Genomic DNA, 23,065 nt, shown 5'->3' on the forward strand with positions numbered 1-23,065 from the left:
TTTGTGTTACGGGGTTGGGTATGACAATCTTCATGAAGACAGACACTACAGCTATGTTTACAACTATGATCACCACAGGTGTTGAAACCGGTATAGCACCAGTCACAGACATAAGACACCCAGAAAACCCTTCAGATGCCATAGAAATGGTTATCGTGTAAATACTTAAAGACGATTCTAGGGTGGGTGTCCTCGCTGTTTTGAAACTTGGTAAAGTGATCATCCTGTGTTCAGTGAAAGACAACAATTTTACACCCTGTCATTTCTTCAAACCGAACAATATCTGTGAATGCCACACAATCATCTAACGCTAAACCAGCCCCCTTATGTAACTCACGACCACTAACCAGGGTCTCAGCATATGTGTTCTGTGGGTTAAACATACCCATCAAACAAACGGAAAAACAGAATCATTATTCACAGCCACATATAAATGCCTTCTTTTTTTATTGATAATCTGCTCTATCAACAGTATTTGAGCTTTACATCGCGGGGCACCATCCTTACGGTTTTTGACAATTTGTACCACCAGCTCTAGTGATTCATCAATCATAATCTCAGCATTACTCTGCATAACACTTTCAAGTAAATTACCAAACATGCATTCATTATATTAATCCGCTCTCATGGTCACATTTACGGGGTCTATCAGAGATTCACCAATCAACTCAATCGGCAGTCGATCAACAGGCCTGTGTACAAAGTCTGAAGCTCTAACAATCAAAGTATCCAAGCCCGCCATAATAATTGCATAGAATGTCCCAAAATCACCAACTTCACCAGTATTTTGTAAATGTATCAATTGTCGTAATTCAACATTGTCAAACGCGTTACGTTGTATAACTCTAACATCGCCATCACTGCACTGAGTTTACATCAGAGAACTCGAAGAAGAGTCAACTAGATTGTGTGAAAAATGGTGGCTACTAAGCTTGGTTGACAAGCCTTGTATCTGAGGATTATTGTGTGCATCGCTGTGTAACAAAGTAATGGTAGGTTCATTTGTATTTTGGGGTGTGGGCGATTGATTATGTGTAGAGGTTGTTGGCTGTTCCATGTCTGGTCTGTATCTTTTGCCATTTCTCTAGCTTAACGTGTAAATAACGATCCACTTTTCAGGTTAAAATATTCTATTTTGATGAGTTGATGGTATTACCTTCAGCTTTCAAGCGTGAAAGAAAACAATGAAACAAAAATCCCCTAACGCTATGCAGCCACAAGGTAGGGTGTCCGTAACTGAATCCATTATGGTAATGTACTCTGTATCATCACCGGGCTGTCCTCAATATGTTGGTTGGTAAATGGAGTACCAAGGTTCAGCTGTATGCATATTGTCGTAATTGTTAATAACACTTGAGTACAAGATTAAACATTGCTGTAAATAATTAAACTTACACAAAAAGTATCTGCTCATGTTGTGTAAGATCACAACCGCCCAGTCCAACTGACACAGATGCTCGTCACTTGGTCTAAATACAAAGAGGATTAACAAGCCTATACAGGTAATTATACAGCTGATTAACAATAATGTCAAAAGTCTACTTACCAAGATTTGAAGGCCCAAAACTGTGTTTACCAAACACGGCTGGTGTTTAATTCCGCTCAACCTAAACCGGATATTTGAACAGGCAATATGAAAGACAGCTAAAAATGCATGGATTGCGCAATCGTAAAATGTATTTACACATCCTTATAAAGTTCAAATGTCTCGTTTGTTAGCATTTGTAAAATTCAAATCAATTACTTCAAATAAAATAACTTACAGCAGAAACGATATACTCCGCACTTGAAACAACAGCTGTGTTCTGTGTATGCTACGGGGTTAAATACTGTCTTTACATGCAATGTAAACTTAACAATTTAGTTCTGATGATTGTTGACGTTTGACATCCAAATATATTGATACTTCCTGTCTGGTAGAAACGCCGTTCTTGTTAGTTATCGCAGCTCAGCCGTTACATCACGTCATATCATTTTATATATTGACGATAAACTAATCTGCTTACATATAAATGCTGGCTATTGTCACCATATCGCCATTAATCTGTTCAAGCATAATACAGCTATCAAAAATCTGATTTCACGAGTTGGTCATTACAAGAATTCAGCACATCTTACCTGAGACAGTGACAGCATACGCCCATACTGTGAAACATGGGATGATTTTCAACCTGCATATACTACAGTTAATAATAGTGGTTGTTAAGGGACCGTTACTACAGGGCAGATCTGATCTTAAAGCCCATCTCTTGTTAGAATGAAAAATGGGCAAAAACTCTCCAAATCGTAAGTCCCTAAATCCTTCTTTATATCTTATCTTGTTGAACACCAAACATCTTACCGCTAACACAACACTTATTTATTGCCTAGGAATTTAACATTCCGGAACCTTAAGCCCCATTTGTTAATTATCAAACATAACCACCTGTTATAGCACTAGTCTGGTTTACTCAACAGGCGTTGTAAAAAATCTATGTAATCATAAATTACAAAGTCACTGGACATGCATACGTCACTCCTGAAGTCCCGCTCGAACACACGTCATACAGGAAGTCCCACCCTAACACACATCACAACGGAAGTCCCACCCTACAAACCAGATGTCCCGCCCACCTGTCACATCAATATGGAAGTCCCGCCCTCCAGGGCCATAAATCACCATTCTGACACATTATACCCTACATTTACTACTTCTGGGTGTTAGAAAACCAAATACAAACGTTTTTTATCACACAGGTCGGATTGGCTGATGCAATGGTCTAGACCAGAGGTCTCAAACCGGTTCCACGGAGGGCCATGTGTCTGCAGGTTTTTGGGTTTTCCTTTAAATTGGTTCCCAGTTCAGACCTAAACAACCAGGTGGGGGTAGAAACTAACCAATTAGTGACCTAATTGGTCAGTTAAGTACAAGGTGAGAGAGAAAACCTGCAGACACTCGTCCCTCCATGGAACCGGTGTGAGACCTCTGGTCTTGACACTAAAGCAGCAGGGGTGGAGGGAGGTTAACATCACCTGGAATGCAGAGTCTGAAAAAAAAGAAGAATATTACATCTTCTGTAAGACATTATTCATAGCCTATACATATAAAAATACAGCCCAAACTAGAAGACAACAAACACACACATACAATGATTGAAAAACCCCACTTCTGAGTCATCATGACTTCCAACAATTGAGACCTGGGATCCAGCCCTTGTGACAAACTAACAAGGTCATTTAATTTTAAAGACCAGAGTGATGTGTGCAATATAATTTATTTTTATCTGCACTGCAAAATGTGTTTCTATTTTAGCAAGCAAACCTTTTTCGGAGAATGCTAAATCGTTTGAAACACACCATTTTTGGATTTGTATTACAATGAGCTAACCCTTTTTTTGCTTTAATTCTCTAATTTGAACTTTTTTGCTCATAAATTATTTGACTAGCCTAGATATAGGTATGGATTAAATAAATCAGAAAAAGATTTGTATAATGCTTTTCATAATTTTGGATTTATAACATTTTTATTGTAATAATTAATATCCATAACAACGGGGGGGGGGGGAAATTAGTTTATCAGATTTATAGAGATATTCTATCAGCACTTTTAATGGGCAGTCACTGTGTTTAGGAAGTGGGAAATTGTACTGGTATTTTCTTGGTATTTTCTTACATAATAAAAAATGAAAACAGGTTGAATTTGTGAGGTATTTCATGTGTCAACCTGTAATATTAGCCACGAGGCTTTGGGACAATAGTGCATCTGGTAGAGCGGCACATGAACGAGCAAGAGTAAAGGTGTGCAAGAGTAAAGGGTGATTTTTATTCAGCCTTTGAGGAATTCAACAATGGCTAACAAAGTGGCTGATGCAAGTTGTAGCCAACTCAAAGTGAAAATACATCTTTTGCATAACATAGATTTAAATAGGAATGGGGCATTTCTAAACTCCCCCTACTAAAAACATGAAAGGAATAACTCTGAACAATGCTAATTTAAAATAACTGCAAATATTTCTGTAAATGTCTCTGTAGATATGAAAAATGCTTACATATATTGCAATGTTTTTCCGCAGAAACCTGTTTAAATAATGGCTTTATTAGTGCCACCAAGAGATGTTCTAGTATCTTTCATTGGACATTGCTAATGATTGTGATTGTGATTAAGAAACTGTATTTTAACAGGGAAAACAGACTGAGACTTGGATCTATTTCACAGCTTTAACTTGTGTAAACATTGACTTATACAGTTTAGGCACAAAAACAAAAAATATATATAGAACATTTCAAAAAACTTGCAAAACACAGACATACAATTAAACAGAAACTATCACAGACAACACCATACTGATCCTCCATTATATTTTTTAAATTGGTAAGGGACACCAGAGGGTCTAACTTAAGTTGGATCAGCAATTTGTTCCATAAATAAGGTGAGAAAGAAATGAATGCAGTCCTACCCAAGTCTGTGGAGACCACAGGAGTGTCCAGTGTAATCCACATCTGTGATCTGGTTTTGAAATTGTAGGTCTAGTGGAAATTAATGATGATACTGTATATATGGAGGTAGTTTTAAAAGAAAGTGCTTTGTAAATAAAGAAGAGACCATGTTGCTCTTGCCTCAAAAAAAGGGAGGCTCAACCCCCATGTTGATATAAAATATAGTGATGAGTTCACACTGTGCACAGTGGTACATTGCATCCAGTGTTTTTAATGTGGATGCCATATAATGGTTACAGGTAATATCACTAGAATCTAAACCTGACATAAAAGTAGCCTGCACAATATCTCTTTTATGTACCTAGGACAGACAAGCCCTCTTTCTATAAAGGAATCCTATATTAATTTAGAGCTTGTTTCCCAATTCAGCAGCATGTTTTTTAAAAGATAACCTATCATTTCACTTCAGACTTTTCACGCAAATTTAAGCATTCATTTTGAAACCATATAGCATATAAATAAAACAATGCCCTCAAAAGTCATTAAATGTTGATCATTATTTACACTTAGTCAGTATTAGGGCCTTTGTCTTGCCTGCGGGACATATCCCAGAGGAATGACCCTCTGTTATTGTTACACTTTTTGTTGTGTTACTGACTTAATTTATAATTGATTAAATGTTTTTTGCCATCAATCTACAGAAAATAAAATATAATGAACGATTTTTCTTTAGAAATGTGTACCAATAAGTCTGAGGTCATGTGTGCTCTGTATCAAGTTTTCTTCATGGACCTTTCTGTGTTTGGCTATATTTATCCTTCCCTCAGTCCTGACCAGCCAGTCCCCGTGGCTGAGAAATATCCCTATTGCATAATGCTCCCACCACCATATTTAGCCAAAGTGATACCTTTTGATGCCTGACCTTGCACGTGACATTCAGGCCTAAGAGATGAATTTGTTTCATCAGACCAGATAATCTTTTTCTTCATATTCTTAGTCTTTGAGGTGGCATGTAACATGTCTTTTACTCAGGATTGGCTTCCATCTAGCCACCCTACCATAAAGAACTGCATCAAAGATTTCCCATTGAGTTCTTTATCAAGTCCTTGTTCAAGGCCCTTTTTGCCAGGTTACTTAGATTAGCCAGATGGCAGTCTTGGTGGTTCAAAACATCTTCCATTTCAAAATGATGACGGTTACTATGCTCCTATGATTTTTTTTTATCATCAGATAAATGCCTCAACACAAGTGGTTGACGGAGAGTTCCTTGGACATCATGGCTTGTTTTTTTTTGCAATGACGTGAAGTGTAGGAACTTATATAGACAGATGTATGCCTTTCTAAATCATGTCTAATCCACTGAATTTCCCACTGATGGACTCATGGCAAAGGGTCTGAATGCTTATGTACAAGAGACATTTCATTGATTTTCAATAAATTGGCATTTCTGCAGGTTTTCCTACTTAAAAAGAATTTAGAGTTCTGTAATTTTTATCATAGGTACACTTCAACGGTGAAAGGTGGAATCTAAAACAAAAATCCAGAAAATCACATTGTATGCTTTTTAAATAATTAATTTGCATTTTATTGCATGACACAAGTATTTGATCACCTACCAACCAGTAAGAATTCCAGCTCTCACAGACCTGTTAGTTTTTCTTTAAGAAACCCTCCTGTTCTCCACTCATTACCTGTATTAATTGCACCTGTTTGAACTGGTTACCTGAATAAAAGGCACCTGTCCACACACTCAATGAAAAAGCTCTACCTCTCCACAATGGCCAAGACCAGAGATCTGTGTAAGGATGTCAGGGATAGAATTGTAGACCTGCACAAGGCTGGGATGGGCTACAGGACAATAGGCAAGCAGCTTGGTCAGAAGGCAACAACTGTTGGTGCAATTATTAGAAAATGGAAGAAGTTCAAGATGACGTCAATCTGGGGCTCCATGCAAGACCTCACCTCGTCGGGCATCAATGATCATGAGGAAGGTGAGTAATCAGCCCAGAACTACATGGCAGGACATGAACAATGACCTGAAGAGAGCTGGGACCACAGTCTCAAAGAAAACCATTAGTAACACACTACGCCGTCATGGGTTAAAATTCTGTAGCACACGCAAGGTCCCTCTGCTCAAGCCAGCGCATGTCCAGGCCCACCTGATGTTTGCCAATGACCATCTGGATGATCCAGAGGAGGAATGGGAGAAGGTTGTGTGCTCTGATGAGACAAAAATAGAGCTTTTTGGTCTAAACTCCAGATCGGTCGTGGCTGGGTCTTCCAGCATGACAACGACCCGAAACACACAGCCAAGGCAACTAAGCAGTGGCTCCGTAAGAAGCATCTCAAGGTCCTGGAGTGGCCTAGCCAGTCTCCAGACCTGAACCCAATAGAAATCTTTGGAGGGAGCTGAAAGTCCATATTGCCCAGCGACAGCCCCGAAACTTGATGGATCTAGAGATGGTCTGTATGGAGGAGTGGGCCAAAATCCCTGCTGCAGTGTGTGTAAACCTGGTCAAGAACTACAGGAAACGTATGATCTTTGTAATTGCAAACAAAGGTTTCTGTACCAAATATTAAGTTCTGCTTTTCTGATCAAATATCAAATACTTATGTTTGTTTTAGATTCTGTCACTCACAGTTGAAGAGTACCTATGATAAAAATTTGTCACGTCCTGGCTGTGCCCCTAGCCATCTCTGCGCTGGGCTCGGGGCATAGCCAGGACAGGACAGGAGGTGGCCTTTAGCCACCTCTACTCCTTTTTTTGGTTTCCCCAATTGGAGGCAGGTGTTAGTCATTGCCTCCAATTGGGGACCCTATTTAAGTTTAGTTTGTAGGCCCCAAGGCGTGGTTCATTTTGGTTTTGTTTATCCTGTGTAAGGAATACCCACGTCACTGGTTGCTGCTTTTTGTTTTGTTGGAGTCCTGCATTCTTTATTTTGTATTAAATGGATTACCTTACCTACCTCTACTCTGCGCCTGTGTCCTCTTCATCCCACAACCGTGACAGAATGAACCACCACCAAGAGACACAGCAGAAATGGACGGTAGGGGAACTCCTCGGTTGGCCGGACAGCGACACCGAGGAGGAGGAGAACCCCTACTGTCCTCTGCGGCACACCGGGCCTCCACAGCATCCACCCCGGAGGAGACGTCGACGGAGGCGATGTAAGCAAACCTCCGTGTGTCCGCCCCAAGAATTTCTTGGCGGGGTGCTGTGGGGGCAGGCGGAATGGAAGGACGCGGCCGTGCCACCCGTGCTCACGTGTGGGGTAGTCCAGGTGCCCCAGCCCTGCCCGGTGCCAGCTCCTAGGCGTCGGGCAACAACGCCGGGGGGGCCTATGAGGGCTTTCCCTGATGTTGGGAGATGTGAGGACTGGTGGGGCTATCGGGACCCGCCGTACCGGTTCTCGCAGCCAGCGCCCCCTGCTGCCCGGGAGCCGCAGCCGGCGCCGCCAGCGCCCCACACTGCCCGGGAGCCGCAGCCAGCGCCCCCCGCTGCCCGGGAGCCGCAGCCTGCGCCCCCCGCTGCCCGGAAGCCGCAGCCTGCGCCCCCCGCTGCCCGGAAGCCGCAGCCTGCGTCCCCCGCTGCCCGGAAGCCGCAGCCTGCGCCCCCCGCTGCCCGGAAGCCGCAGCCTGCGCCCCCCGCTGCCCGGAAGCCGCAGCCTGCGCCCCCCGCTGCCCGGGAGCCGCAGCCAGCGCTCCCCGCTCCCTGGGAGCCGCAGCCAGCGCCGCCAGCGCCCCCCGCTGCCTGGGAGCCGCAGCCAGCGCCCCCCGCTGCCCAGTGGCCGCAGCCGCCAGCTCCTCCCGCTGCCCAGTGGCCGCAGCCGCCAGCTCCTCCCGCTGCCCAGTGGCCTCCGCCGCCAGCTCCTCCCGCTGCCCAGTGGCCTCCGCCGCCAGCTCCTCCCGCTGCCCAGTGGCCGCAGCCGCCAGCTCCACCCGCTGCCCAGTGGCCTCAGCCGCCAGCTCCTCCCGCTGCCCAGTGGCCTCAGCCGCCAGCTCCTCCCGCTGCCCAGTGGCCTCAGCCGCCAGCTCCTCCCGCTGCCCAGTGGCCTCAGCCGCCAGCTCCACCCGCTGCCCAGTGGCCTCAGCCGCCAGCTCCACCCGCTGCCCAGTGGCCTCAGCCGCCAGCTCCTCCCGCTGCCCTGTTTTCGCCACCGCCAGTACCCGCCGTGGACTGGCCGCCGCCCGGGCCCGCGGATGACTGGCCGCCGCCGCCCAGGCCCGCGGATGACTGGCCGCCGCCGCCCGGGCCCGCGGATGACTGGCCGCCGCCGCCCGGGTCCGCGGATGACTGGCCGCCGCCGCCCGGGCCCGCGGATGACTGGCCGCCGCCGCCGCCCGGGCCCGCGGATGACTGGCCGCCGCCGCCCGAGCCAGCGGATGACTGGTCGCCGCCGCCCGGGGCCGTGGATGACTGGCCGCCGCCGCCCGAGCCAGCGGTTGACTGGCCGCCCGAGGCCACGGATGACTGGCCGCCGCCGCACGAGGCCGCGGATGACTGGCCGCCGCCCGAGCCCGCGGTGGACTGGCCGCCTTGTCCCGCAGCGCCTTCACCTGCCCAGGAGCCCCCCCATCGTCCTACGGCGCCCTCGCCTGTCCCGGCCTCAGCGGCGCCCTCGCCTGTCCCGGCCTCAGCGGCGCCGTCGCCTGTCCCGGCCTCAGCGGCGCCCTCGCCTGTCCCGGCTCTCCCTGAACCTCCGCCGGCTCTCCCTGACCCTCCGCCGGCTTCCATGTCTCCGGCTCCTTCGCCGGCTCTCCCACAGGGTTCTGACCCTCCGCCGGCTCCCCCGGCTCCTGCTCCTCCACCGGCTCCTATTCCCCCGCCGGCTCCCCCGTCTCCTGCTCCTCCGCCGGCTCCTGCTCCCCCGCCGGCCGTCAACCCTCCGCCGGCTCCCCCGGCTCCTGCTCCTCCGCCGGCTGCCGACCTGCTGCCGGCTCCTATTCCTCCGCCGGCTCCCCTGTCTCCTATGCCTCCGCCGGCTCCCCCGGCTCCTACTCCTCCGCCGGCTCTTCCGCCGGCTCCGGACCCTCCGCCGGCTCCCCCGGCTCCTGCTCCTCCGCCGGCTGCCGACCTGCCGCCGGCTCCTATTCCTCCGCCGGCTCCCCCGTCTCCTATTCCTCTGCCGGCTCCTATTCCTCCGCCGGCTCCCCCGGCTCCGGACCCTCCGCCGGCTTCCCCGGCTCCTGCTCCTCCACCGGCTCCTATTCCCCCGCCGGCTCCCCCGTCTCCTATTCCTCTGCCTGCTCCTATTCCTCCGCCAGCTCCCCCGGCTCCTACACCTCCGCAGGCTCTTCCGCCGGCTCCGGACCCTCCGCCGGCTCTTCCGCCGACTCTTCCGCCGGCTCCGGACCCACCGCCGGCCCTTCCGCCGGCTCCGGACCCTCCGCCGGCTCCCCCGGCTCCTGCTCCTCCACCGGCTCCTGCTCCTCCGCCGGCTCCTACTCCTCCGCCGGCTCTTCCGCCGGCTCCTGACCCTCCACCGGTTTACCCGTCTCCTATTCCTCCGCCGGCTCCCCCGGCTCCTACTCCTCCGCCGGCTCTTCCGCCGGCTCCGGACCCTCCGCCGGCTCCCCCGGCTCCTGCTCCTCCACCGGCTCCTATTCCCCCGCCGGCTCCCCCGTCTCCTGCTCCTCCGCCGGCTCTTCCGCCGGCTCCTGACCCTCCGCCGGTTTCCCCATCTCCTGCTCCTCCGCCGGCTCTTCCGCCGGCTCTGGACCCTCCGCCGCCTCCCCCGGCTCCTGCTCCTCCGCCGGCTCCTATTCCCCCGCCGGCTCCCCCGTCTCCTACTCCTCTGCCGGCTCTCCCGCCGGCTCCGGACCCTCCGCCGCCTCCGCCGGCTCCTACTCCTCCGCCGGCTCTTCCGCCGGCTCCTGACCCTTCGCCGGTTTCCCCATCTCCTGCTCCTCCGCCGGCTCTCCCGGCTCCTGCTCCTCCGCCGGCTGTCGACCCTCCGCCGGTTCCCCCGGCTCCTGCTTCTCCGCCGGCTGTCGACCCGCCGCCGGCTCTCCTGCCGGTTCCTGTCCCTCCGCCGGCTCTCCCGTCTCCTGACCCTCTGCCTCCCTGGCCTGTCCCTGCGGCTCCGCCTCCCCGGCCTGTGCCGGCGGCTCCGGGCGCTGAGCCTCCGCCGGTCCGGGTGTGGTCGTCCCGGTCTTGCGGTCGGGAGCCCGCGCCTTTAGGGGGGGGTACTGTCACGTCCTGGCTGTGCCCCTAGCCATCTCTGCGCTGGGCTCGGGGCATAGCCAGGACAGGACAGGAGGTGGCCTTTAGCCACCTCTACTCCTTTTTTTGGTTTCCCCAATTGGAGGCAGGTGTTAGTCATTGCCTCCAATTGGGGACCCTATTTAAGTTTAGTTTGTAGGCCCCAAGGCGTGGTTCATTTTGGTTTTGTTTATCCTGTGTAAGGAATACCCACGTCACTGGTTGCTGCTTTTTGTTTTGTTGGAGTCCTGCATTCTTTATTTTGTATTAAATGGATTACCTTACCTACCTCTACTCTGCGCCTGTGTCCTCTTCATCCCACAACCGTGACAAAATTATAGACTTCTACATGCTTTGTATGTGGGAAACACTGCCGATTTTGCAGGTTATCAAATATTTGTTCTCCCCACTGTATTTCTTGTACAAATGTGTGCTACAGAGCTCCCCATTACATGGAGCTCTCAGTTGTGTTTACTGTGCTCTGACGCTTCATCCCGGAGCAGCTGGATTAACATTTGTCAATAGTGATCAACAACACAACATACATTTACATACAGGGAGGCAGTCTGTCTCTTCATTAAAGACTCTATTTAATGAAGTTGTAAGACATGTAGATATACAGTAAGTTCATGACACTCTAGTGGTCATGCACGGTCATACACGATAGCACGGTGAAAGACAATGTACAGTTATTACTGTAACTACCTCACTCAGACAGAGTGAATCAGGTACTCTGTTCTAGCACCATCGGCTTCATCGCTTGATGAAGTAGGGCACTGAATTGAAGAAATTAAATCAGTTTAAATTATTTTACCTGCAAAGGTTATTTGGTAGAGTTTGCCATGGTGTAACTCCCCCTAGCTGTGTTGCACCGGATTTCCTACTTCAGGAAACAGATATCTGGGTCATTACTATATTATTTTATTTCACCTTTTCAGCTAAGTAAATTATGTCTGCAAAATGTTTTTCTATTCCTGTCATTTCCAGAAATAAAATAAATCTGAATTTAAAATGTATGTTTTTCTTTCCCTGTCTTTCCCTATATAGAGGATTAATGCCACGGACTCTCGACAGCCAAATAACCCTGGAGAAAACCCCCAGCTACTTTGTGACGCAAGAGGCTCCGAGACGCATTGCCAGCATGTCCCCCAACACCAAGCTAATTGTGGTGGTGCGTAACCCAGTCACCAGGGCCATCTCGGACTATACACAGACTTTGTCAAAGAAGCCCGACATCCCCACCTTTGAGGACCTGGCCTTCCAGAACCGGAGCCAGGGTCTGGTGGACACTTCATGGAATGCCATCCGTATAGGAATGTACATACTCCACCTAGAGAATTGGCTCCAATACTTTCGCCTCTCCCAGATCCACTTTGTGAGTGGAGAGCGACTGATCACAGACCCGGCGGGGGAGCTTGGCCGTATCCAGGACTTCTTGGGACTCAAACGCATCATCACAGACAAGCACTTCTACTTTAACCGAACCAAAGGCTTCCCTTGCTTGAAGAAGCCTGAAAGCAGCAGCCAGCCCCGATGCCTTGGCAAATCTAAGGGCAGAACTCATGTGCAGATAGACCGGGAAGTCATTGACCAGTTGCGGGACTTCTATAGGCCTTTTAACATTAAATTCTATGAGATGGTGGGACAAGATTTTAGGTGGGATTGAGAATCTCATAAAATATAAACGGGTAATTTAAGTGTATTGACTGGCTACCTCAGTGGTGCATTCAAATGAGGAGACCTTATCCAAGTAAATCAAACGTATCAGCAATGTTTCAAATAAAAGTGCAAGCTCAACAAGTTGTAATATGCCTTTAACTTTAAAACATTTGGTATAACTACCTGATTTAACACCATGCTGTTTTTCCTAATTTAAATGAAATAGAGAGAGAGGCTGCCATCCCATTAATACTCATAGTTAAAATTTGTCCTTCAATAAATTGTTTTCTTTGCAAAGTTCTGTTACTTTTACAATACTGTACATTCACAGAATTAATCTATCGCAGTTGACAAAAATAAAGTGTTATTGTGACAGCTGATGTGTTGTAACCTCACTATCCTATGCAAGATCACAGTCATTAAAAAGCTATAATTTGCATTAATGCATGAAATATATATCAAGGCATTCTGGCCAATGTAAAAAATATTTAATGTAAAAGCTGTTTATGGAATTTTATGTCTAACATCAGCACTGTGATGATATGTGAAAGAATCTGTCTTTTCAAAACTACACAAAGAAGCATAGAATTGCATTGAAAACATATAGAAGGAATATATTGTGTTGATGACATATAAATTAGCTTTTCATCCAAGGCAACAAATAGAGAGACACCAGATGTTTGTACTCTTCCTTTTGTGTGATTTAAAATCACAGCACGAAAATAACTAATTCAAGCAGCACCCAAACATGTAAATGCTCATGTGGAATTTTCAGGCATTTATTTTTCGGTCTTAGTTCAGTTAATCAAATGTATTTTACAAACCCCTTTTAACATTAGTCAAAAAATATTCATACAGATACCTGACCTAAAACCTAAAAGAGCAAGCAACAACAAGAAACGGATGCATAGTGGCTATAGAAAACTTACTTGAAGGGTCAGGATCCTATGAAAAAGCCTAGAGAGGAGCCGGATGTGGAGGGGCGGCCCGGTGCTCGACTGGCTGTGCTGGGTGACGACACAGTACATTTTACATTTTTGGATGACCACTGGATCCATAAGTACATGTGGGTTGTCTACAGAGTCTTAAGGCTGAATCTAGGTCAGGGGCACAACCAGTTGGACAAGGACGATCGGGTGGGCTGTGGGCAGTGACAGCAAGAATCGTGAGGCAGGCACTAGATCTGCAACACAAACGGGTGGACTGGAATCTCCAGACCAGGTAGTCCTGAGGTGAGGTGTCCAAGGACTCAGATCCACACAACCAGATAAACAACACTGTTTCCAAAAAAGATGGGATGCTGCGTAAAATATGAATGAAAACAGAATGCAATGATGTGCAAATAATTTAAAACCTATGTTCAATAGAAAATAGTACAAAAACAACATATCAAATGAGAGATTTCAAAGTTTCTTGAAAAATAGATGCCCACTTTGAATTGGTTGCCAGAACATTTCAAAAAGAGGCAGCAAAATACTGGAAAAACTAGAGACTGAGACTGAAGGGAGGATGATGTCATGTTTCAGTTTCATTTTATGTGTTCATCAAAACTGAGTTCTAGGTCCAGGGCAATGCAGTGTTCCCTCACAGTTTTTTGGGAGATGTCTGTACAATCGTCGGGACTCATTGTGAAATCTGAAAGCAAATCTGTTGTTTCTTGGGTGCAATTTTTTTTTCCAGAGTATAAACCCTGACTGAAACACAGGTCATTTTGGGGCTTTAACATTTGATGTTTAATTGAAATGCACAGCTATGTGGTGTCTGCAAAGCAGTTGAATTTGATAGTGATTCCAGATAACATCAAAAGAAGCACATAGTGAAAACAAAAGTGGTGCTAAAACAGAACCATCTTTCAGATATATATGATCTACAGTGCATATGTAAATTATTCAGACCCCTTCACTTTTTTCTGTTACAGATTCACAGTTCAAAAGTTTGCATACCCTTGGAGAAAAAGGTAATATATCTACTATTTGTAAAGAAGATAAATGAGCAGGCCAAACACATTTATTTGATGTCTTATGGGATTCATATACAACTGTAGGTTATAACAGAATGGCACAATCATAAAACAAAACATGGCAACAAAGAAATGCATATTATATATTAACGATAATAACGATAAACTCATCTGCTTACATATAAACGCTGGCTATTGTCACCATATCGCCATTAATCTGTTCAACATTTAACAAACACAAGACCATAATACAGCTATCAAAAATCTGATTTCACAAGTTGGTCATTACGAGAATGCAGCACACCTTACCCATGACAGTGACAGCATACGCCCATACTAACACAAACCGGTAATAATACAGTTTTATTTTTAACCAACGATGCCTGTTATCAAACATTTCTACCAATGTGTGGAAAACAATCTTGCGTTGATCCCCGTTATACACATTCAAAAGATGCCTTTACAAATGTTTTAATTACCTGAAATGACATATCCTGACCTGTCAGCGATTCGCTGTTGTTCATGCAAATTTATATGATTTCTTGCGGGTAACTTTGTAACGTTTTGCCATATAACGCAACTTAAAAGACTTAAAACAACCATTTTTATTTCAAAACATACCATTGCTCATAAATACACATGTACCAAAATCCTTGTTTTTATTTGTAACAATATTTTAAAACCCAAACCGCGACACAATCCACCTATGTTTAATGTGTAGTTGGCCCAGGCCATGACTGTTCCTTCAAAAATAATAGCATTGCTCATGTGATGTTTGTTTGCTGTAGTGCTGTGTTGGACTACAAACTGTGAAACATGGGATGATTTTCAACGTGCATATACTACAGTTAATAATAGTGGTTGTTAAGGGACCGTTACTACAGGGCAGATCTGATCTTAAGGCCCATCTCTTGTTAGAATGAAAAATGGGCAAAAACTCTTTATATCTTACACAAAAAGTCTCCCACATGTAACTCTGTGCTTGTGGAAAAACACCATGTTACATGCACATTGTTAAACATGGAAGTTTACATCTGTTGTACCACTTGTCAGAATAGAGTTGCTGGAACCCTGGCACCCTTTTGTTGAACACCAAACATCTTACCGCTGACACAACACTTATTTATTGCCTGGGAATTTAACATTCCAGAACCTTAAGCCCCATTTGTTGATCATCAAACATAACCACCTGTTATAACACTAGTCTGGTTTGCTCATCAGGCGTTGTAAAACATCAATGTAATCATAAATTACAAAGTCACCGGACATGCATACATCACTCCTGAAGTCCCGCTCGAACACACATCACAACGGAAGTCCCACCTTACAAACCAGATGTCCCGCCCACCTGTCACATCAATATGGAAGTCCCGCCCTTCAGGGCCATAAATCACCATTCTGACACATTATACCCTACATTTACTACTTCTGGGTGTTAGAAAACCAAATACAAATGTTTTTTATCACACAGGTCAGATTGGCTGATGCAATGGTCTAGACACTAAAGCAGCAGTGGTGGAGGGAGGTTAACATCATCTGGAATGCAGAGTCTGAAAAAAAAAAAGAAGAATATTACATCTTCTATAAGACATTATTCATAGCCTATACATAAAAAATACAGCCAAAACTAAAAGACAACAAACACACACATACAATGATTGAAAAACCCCACTTCTGAGTCATCATGACTTCCAACAATTGAGACCTGGGATCCAGCCCTTGTGACAAAATAACAAGGTCATTTAATTTTAAAGACCAGAGTGATGTGTGCGATATAATTTATTCCTATCTGCACTGCAAAATGTGTTTCTATTGTAGCAAGCTAACTTTTAGCAATGCTAAATCATTTGAGACACACCATTTCTGGATTAGTATTACAACTCTTTTTTTTATTTAATTCTCAAATATGAACTTTTCTGCTCAGAAATTATTTGACTAAGCTAGATATAGGTATAGGAAAAAACTTGTGTAACGCGTTTCATAATTTTGCATTTATAACATTTTTAGTGTAATAATTCATATCCATAACAACGGGGGCGGGGGGGGGGGTGAGTTTTGATTAGATTTATAGAGATATTCTATCAGCACTTTTAATGGGCAGTCACTCTGTTTAGGAAGTGGGAAATTGTACTGGTATTTTCTTGGTATTTTCTTACATAATAAAAAATGAAAACAGGTTGAATTTGTGAGGTATTTCATGTGTCAACCTGTAATATTAGCCACAAGGCTTTGGGACAATAGTGCATCTGGTAGAGCGGCACATGAACGAGCAAGAGTAAAGGTGTGCAAGAGTAAAGGGTGATTTTTATTCAGCCTTTGAGGAATTCAACAATGGCTAACAAAGTGGCTGATGCAAGTTGTAGCCAACTCAAAGTGAAAATACATATTTTGCATAACATAGATTTAAACAGGAATGGGGCATTTCTAAACTCCCCCTACTATAAACATGAAAGAAATAACTCTGAACAATGCCTGACACAAAAGTATGTTTGGTACCACACTGCTCTTTACATTAGTCTGTAAATGTCTCTGTAGATATGAAAAATGCTTACATAGATTGCAATGTTTTTCCACAGAAACTTGTTTAAATAATGGCTTTATTAGTGCCACCAAGAGATGTTCTAGTGTCTTTAATTGGACATTGCTAATGATTGTGATTGTGATTAAGAAACTGTATTTTAACAGGGAAAACAGACTGAGACTTGGATATATTTCACGGCTTTGACTTGTGTAAACATTGACTTATACAGTTTAGGCACAAAAACAAAAAATATATATAGAACATTTCAAAAAACTTGCAAAACACAGACATACAATTCAACAGAAACTATCACAGACAACACCATAATGATCTTCAATTATATTTTTTAAATTGGTAAGGGACACCAGAGGGTCTAACTTAAGTTGGATCAGCAATTTGTTCCATAAATAAGGTGAGAAAGAAATGAATGCAGTCCTACCCAACTCTGTGGAGACCACAGGAGTGTCCAGTGTAATCCACATGAAATTGTAGGTCAAGTGGAAATTAATGATGATACTGTATATATGGAGGTAGTTTTAAAAGAAAGTCCTCTGTAAATAAAGAAGAGACCATGTTGCTCTTGCCTCCAAAAAAGAGAGGCTCAACCCCCATGATGATATAAAATATAGTGATGTGTTCACACTGTGCACAGTGGTACATTGCATCCAGTGTTTTAATGTGGATGCCATATCATGCATACAGGTAATATCACATGAATCTAAAATGGACATAAAAGTAGCCTGCACAATATGTCTTTTATGTACCAAGGATAGACAAGCCCTATCTTAAAGGAATCCTATCTTAAAATTGAACTTGTTTCCCAATTCAGCAGCATGTTTTTTAAAAGATAACCTGTCATTTCACTTCAGACTTTTCACGCAAATGTAAGCATTCATTTTGAAACCATATAGCATATAAATAAAACATTGCCCTCAAAAGTCACACAAAAGCATCAAATACAATAACATTGCTAAAAACCCATTGCACACTGGTGTGAGGAATTGAAAGTGTTTTGAAAGTGTCTTTGACAGTAATAGGGTTACACTAATGACATTAAATGTTGATTATTATTTACACTTAGTCAGTATTAGCATCCTGTATCTGACCTAGGCCAGGGATGTTTACTTAGTTCTTAGGCAATATTTTCAGACAGCCTGTATAGTTTATGAAAAATGGCATTGTCTTTTTCTTCAGTGGAATTCTCTACATGTATAAAGTTATTTTTAACAACCATATTCATAGAGAGAATAGTTGGGTTCTGACACTGCTTATCCCATTTTTGAATTGGACACAATGCATCGCTACCAGTGGCTATGCCTACTAAGGTTGAGGGCTTTTATTATATCCAATGTTCCCCTCAGGCTGTTCCTGGAACAGCCTTTCCAGTGCCAGATAACATATCATATCTCCACTCTTGGATGCCCGGGGGCCTTTGTCCTGCCTGCGGGACACATCCCAGAGGAATGACCCTCTGTTATTGTTACACTTTTTGTTGTGTTACTGAATTAATTTATAATTGATTAAATGTCTTTATATTTGCCATCAATCTACAGACAATAAAATCTAATGAAAGATTTTTCTTTAGAAATGTGTGCCAATTTTTTTAAGTGAATAAGTCTGAGGTCATGTGTGCTCTGGATCAAGTTTTAATCATGGACCTTTCTGTGTTTGGCTATGTTTATCCTTCCCTCAGTCCTGACCAGCCAGTCCCTGTGGCTGAGAATCCCTATTGCATAATGCTCCCACCACCATATTTAGCCAAAGGGATACCTTTTGATGCCCGACCTTGCACGTGACATTCAGGCCTAATAGATTAATTTGTCTCATCAGACCAGATACTATTTTTCTTCATATCCTTAGTCTTTGAGGTGGCATGTAACATCTTTTACTCAAGATTGGCTTCCATCTAGCCACCCTACCATAAAGAACTGCATCAAAAATGTCCCATTGAGTTCTTTATCAAGTCCTTGTTCAAGGCCCTTCTTGCCAGGTTACTTAGATTAGCAGTCTTGGTGGTTCAAAACCTCTTCCATTTCAGAATGATGACGGTTACTGTGCTCCTAGGAACTTTTTTGATCATCAGATGAATGGCTTTAACACAAGGGGTTGACGAAGAGTTCCTTGGACATTATATAAACTTATATAGACAGATGTATGCCTTTCTAAATCATGTCTAATCAACTGAATTTCCCACTGATGGACTCATGGACTCAATGGATATAAAAAACAAGTGAGAACTTACAAACCCGATTCCAAAAAAGTTGGGACATTGTACAATTGTGAATAAAAACAGAATGCAATGATGTGGAAGTTTCAAATTTCAATATTTTATTCAGAATACAACATAGATGACATATCAAATGTTTAAACTGAGAAAATGTATTACTTTAAGGGGAAAATAAGTTGATTTAAAATTTCATAGCATCAACACATCTCAAAAAAGTTGGGACAAGGCCATGTTTACCACTGTGTGGCATCCCCTCTTCTTTTTATAACAGACAACAAACGTCTGGGGACTGAGGAGACAACTTGCTCAAGTTTATGAATAGGAATGTTGTCCCAATCTTATCTAATACAGGCTTCTAGTTGCTCAACTGTTTTAGGTCTTCTTTGTCGCACCTTCCTCTTTATGATGCGCCAAATGTTTGGCTGGCCATTTCAGTACCCGGATCCTTCTTCTATGCAGCCATGACATTGTAATTCATGCAGTATGTGGTCTGGCATTGTCATATTGGAAAATGCTAGGTCTTCCCTGAAAGAGACGACGTCTGGATGGGAGCATATGTAGTTGTAGAACTTTGATATAACTGTCAGCATTGATGGTGCCTTTCCAGATGTGTAGCCTGCCCATGCCACACGCACTCATGCAAGCCCATACCATCAGAGATGCAGGCTTCTGAACTGAGCGCTGATAACAACTTGGGTTGTCCTTGTCCTCTTTAGTTCGGATGACATGGCGTCCCAGTTTTCTAAAATGAACTTTTTGATTCGTCTGTCCACAGAACACTTTTTCACTTTGCCACAGTCCATTTTAAATTATCCTTGGCCCAGAGAAAATGCCTGTGCTTCTGGATCCTGTTTAGACCTATAGAGTTTTAGCCGGCAACGGTGAATGGCACAGTGGATTGTGTTCACCGACAATGTTTTCTGGAAGTATTCCTGAGCCCATGTTGTGTTTTCCATTACAGTATCATTCCTGTATGTGATGCAGTGCCGTCTGAGGGCCCGAAGATCATGGGCATCCAGTATGGTTTTCCGGCATTGACCCTTACGCACAGAGATTGTTCCAGATTCTCTGAATCTTTGGATGATATTATGCACTGTAGATGATGATAACTTCAAACTCTTTGCAATTTTTCTCTGAGAAAGTCCTTTCTGATATTGCTCCACTATTTTTCGCCGCAGCATTGGGGGAATTGGTGATCCTCTGCCCATCTTGACTTCTCAGAGACACTGCCACTCTGAGAGGCTCTTTTTATACCCAATCATGTTGCCAATTGACATAATAAGTTGCAAATTGGTCCTCCAGCTGTTCCTTATCTGTACATTTAACTTTTCCGGCCTCTTATTGCTACCTGTCCCAACTTTTTGGAATGTGTAGCTCTCATGAAATCCAAAATGAGCCAATATTTGGCATGACATTACAAAATGTCTCACTTTCAACATTCAATATGTTATCTATATTCTATTGTGAATTAAATATAAGTTTATGAGATTTGTAAATTATTCCATTCCTTTTTCACTCACAATTTGTACATTGTCCCAACTTTTTTGGAATCGGGTTTGTAAATAGGGTCATTGGTGATTGGTAACGGGGAACAGGTGCGCAGGAATGGGGTCCGTTCAAAATGACTGCCGGTGGTACAGACCAGTGGTTAGTACTCTTGCAAGGTGGAGCACTTTAGGGGAGGCTCTGGAGTGGACCGGATTGGTGACTTTACAGCCTTTAAATCTATAATCCATTATAAACTAGTATCAGAAGTGCTGCAAAAGGAATTGCAGCGGATAGAACAAGGGAAGGTAAAACATAGGGAGTGAAAGAATGTTACGTACATTATCTGGAGTTTTCCTTCTCCTCAATCTTTGCTCAGCTATGTGCAGCCCTGTTCTCTGAGCTTGCAATGAGTCACTTCATCATGGGGCAGAAGGGAAGGAGAGAATAAGGGAGCGTAAAGATTGTGTGAGTGCATGACCATCTGGGAAGAGATGGAGTAGTAAGATAGAAAAGGAAAAAAACGATGAAATTATCTGACCTGGAAAAGGTTGAATTTAGATTGTGGGGACACCTTATCTTCATCTTGTGAAGATAATGTCAAGGTAATTGGTAATTGGTAGGAGACTTAAAAAGGGCGAAGTCAAGATTTAAGAAAATTATAATCATTTACTTAAGAAAAAAAGTGTCTTCCTTATCGCTGACAAAACCGCAGGATGACAAGAATGCCACTGATGCTGCCTCTTAATGAACTCTTGAGGAATTTGTACTAAAATTAAATGATGACTGTCTGGCAGAGCAGAAACCACTCCCCCTACAGTACAAACATTGATTAAAAGAGCACTTCACTTGGGAGACCTTAGGTGGTGTGTATCATGGTTAAAGAGATTTCTAGGGCAGTGACACGTGTTTCACACATAATTGGCCAGGAGGAGCAAGGCTTATTTTTTGTCAAAGTACATCCTATTACGTCACTGCGTCTAGCTATGGGCAAGTGAGATTTGAAAAATGTGTGTAATCATTGCGCTACAAGTCGATTATATATGTCGTTGTGGTTGTCCTTGATTGTTAGAGCCATTGTATGTCTTTCAGTGATGTTCCTATCAGTAAACATTGATAGGTCTACAAGGTGTCATCATTTTTCCTTTTCCAGAAATAGCTCATCTCTAAAGCCGTAACTTCCCGCTCTGCCATAGTCCCTCTCCTTCCTCTCCACTCTGCGGTCTCTTTAAGACTGCAGTAGGCTGGATTCTGCTAGTTAGCTAACTTTACAATAAGCACAATGGCTTGTTGTGAAATGTGTTTAATACAGATTGATGAAGGTATTTACTAATTGCATTTGGACTACAGCAGTTTAGCAAGACCAACACAAGAAATGAGTAAGAAAAGTTTTGCTAACAAACAGTGGAAATGTACTGCTTATTTTGTCTAGATTAATAACATAATTATTGAGATCTGTGGCTGCCAATATGCTATAAAATATATAGCCTACTTTGTTTACATATGGCTGGTTATATAGTCTTGGTTATTATAAAACCATGCCTCTGGAATTATCTATTGAGATCCTTGGCCAACAATATACTGCATAACGTGACAAACACAAATGCTGTTACTTTGCTGTTATTCATGCTACTAACTGAAAATTTAGTACAACAAAAATGGCATCCTTCATAGAACAACCAGATGTAGTAGAGAGCTGAGAAAGCATGAATTCCTAGCTATTACTACTGGTAAATGTGTGCTAATGTTTGTGTTTTTGAGAAATGTAGCTGAAGATAATGCAAGTTTATAGCCTAGTCTTTTTAGATAACTGTAGTAAAAATGTCAATTGATTTGTGTCGCATATTGAAAACCATGGCTATGGAAATGCAATTGTACTGTACAATTAAACATAGTCACTTTGCTCTAGAGAACATCCAGATTTAGTGGAGCGTTGAGAAAGCAAGAATTTGTAAAAAAAAAAAAAAGACTGGTAAACCAGTAACCAAGCCTTATTAACACATACATTTTCATGAACATAGTCTAATGTGCGATTTGGCAGTTCCTGCACTTATTTTATCCCAAGTCAAGCTGTGGTAAACGTATGTTTGCATTTTTGCAAAGTTGGTGCAAAAGGTTTGTTTGTTGTTATGTTTTGTAAGCAATGTAAAAGAAAACATTGCCTCCAACAGGGAGATAGGATGTAGTTACTTATGGGTGCATTACTGGCAATGACACCAAGCAAACAAAGCGTTAGCTTGTAATGAGTACAGACAGGCACAAGAACCCAACATGTGCATGCCATCGAAAGAAAAATCAAAGAACCCTGAAAATCAAAATGGTTCTAGATAGGAAAGCCTATAACTCTGAAAATAAAAATTTTGGAACCCTTTTTTACACCCTAAGTCTGGACCTGTTTAACTAGTTTTTTTTCCCCATGTTTACTGTGGTCTGTACATCCCATATTGATTCAGAAGGTAACAGTCCAATTACCTGCGATTGTCAGCCTAACCTTCAAAAGAAATACCAAGCAGCAAACAGGCTGCTGTTGTAAATGTCATGAACTATGAAAGACTCTGAAGCAAGTTGTGCAACAGCCTTTTATAGGCATTGTC

The 23,065-nt window shown here is 43.8% G+C and overlaps 2 protein-coding genes across 3 annotated transcripts in view; both read left to right on the top strand.

Annotated features, from left to right (window-relative positions):
- hs3st2 (heparan sulfate (glucosamine) 3-O-sulfotransferase 2) overlaps positions 1–12,653 on the top strand; it is a 65,852-nt gene extending 53,199 nt beyond the window's left edge. For both annotated transcript variants that reach the window (XM_010874906.4, XM_020050869.2), the window contains exon 2: positions 11,667–12,653. In XM_010874906.4, the coding sequence (XP_010873208.1) occupies positions 11,667–12,285 (619 nt within the window). In that variant the 3' untranslated portion in view covers positions 12,286–12,653. The remainder of the gene's footprint in view (positions 1–11,666) is intronic.
- LOC117595186 (basic proline-rich protein-like) lies at positions 9,205–10,356 on the top strand (the record flags this gene model as incomplete). The annotated part of the gene is made up of 1 exon (XM_034295046.1): positions 9,205–10,356. A coding segment is annotated over one exon (1,152 nt), but the record flags the coding sequence as incomplete, so codon positions are not given.
- Positions 12,654–23,065: the final 10,412 nt, after the last annotated feature.

Source organism: Esox lucius, chromosome 11, assembly GCF_011004845.1.
Source record: "Esox lucius isolate fEsoLuc1 chromosome 11, fEsoLuc1.pri, whole genome shotgun sequence".
NCBI lineage: Eukaryota > Metazoa > Chordata > Actinopteri > Esociformes > Esocidae > Esox > Esox lucius.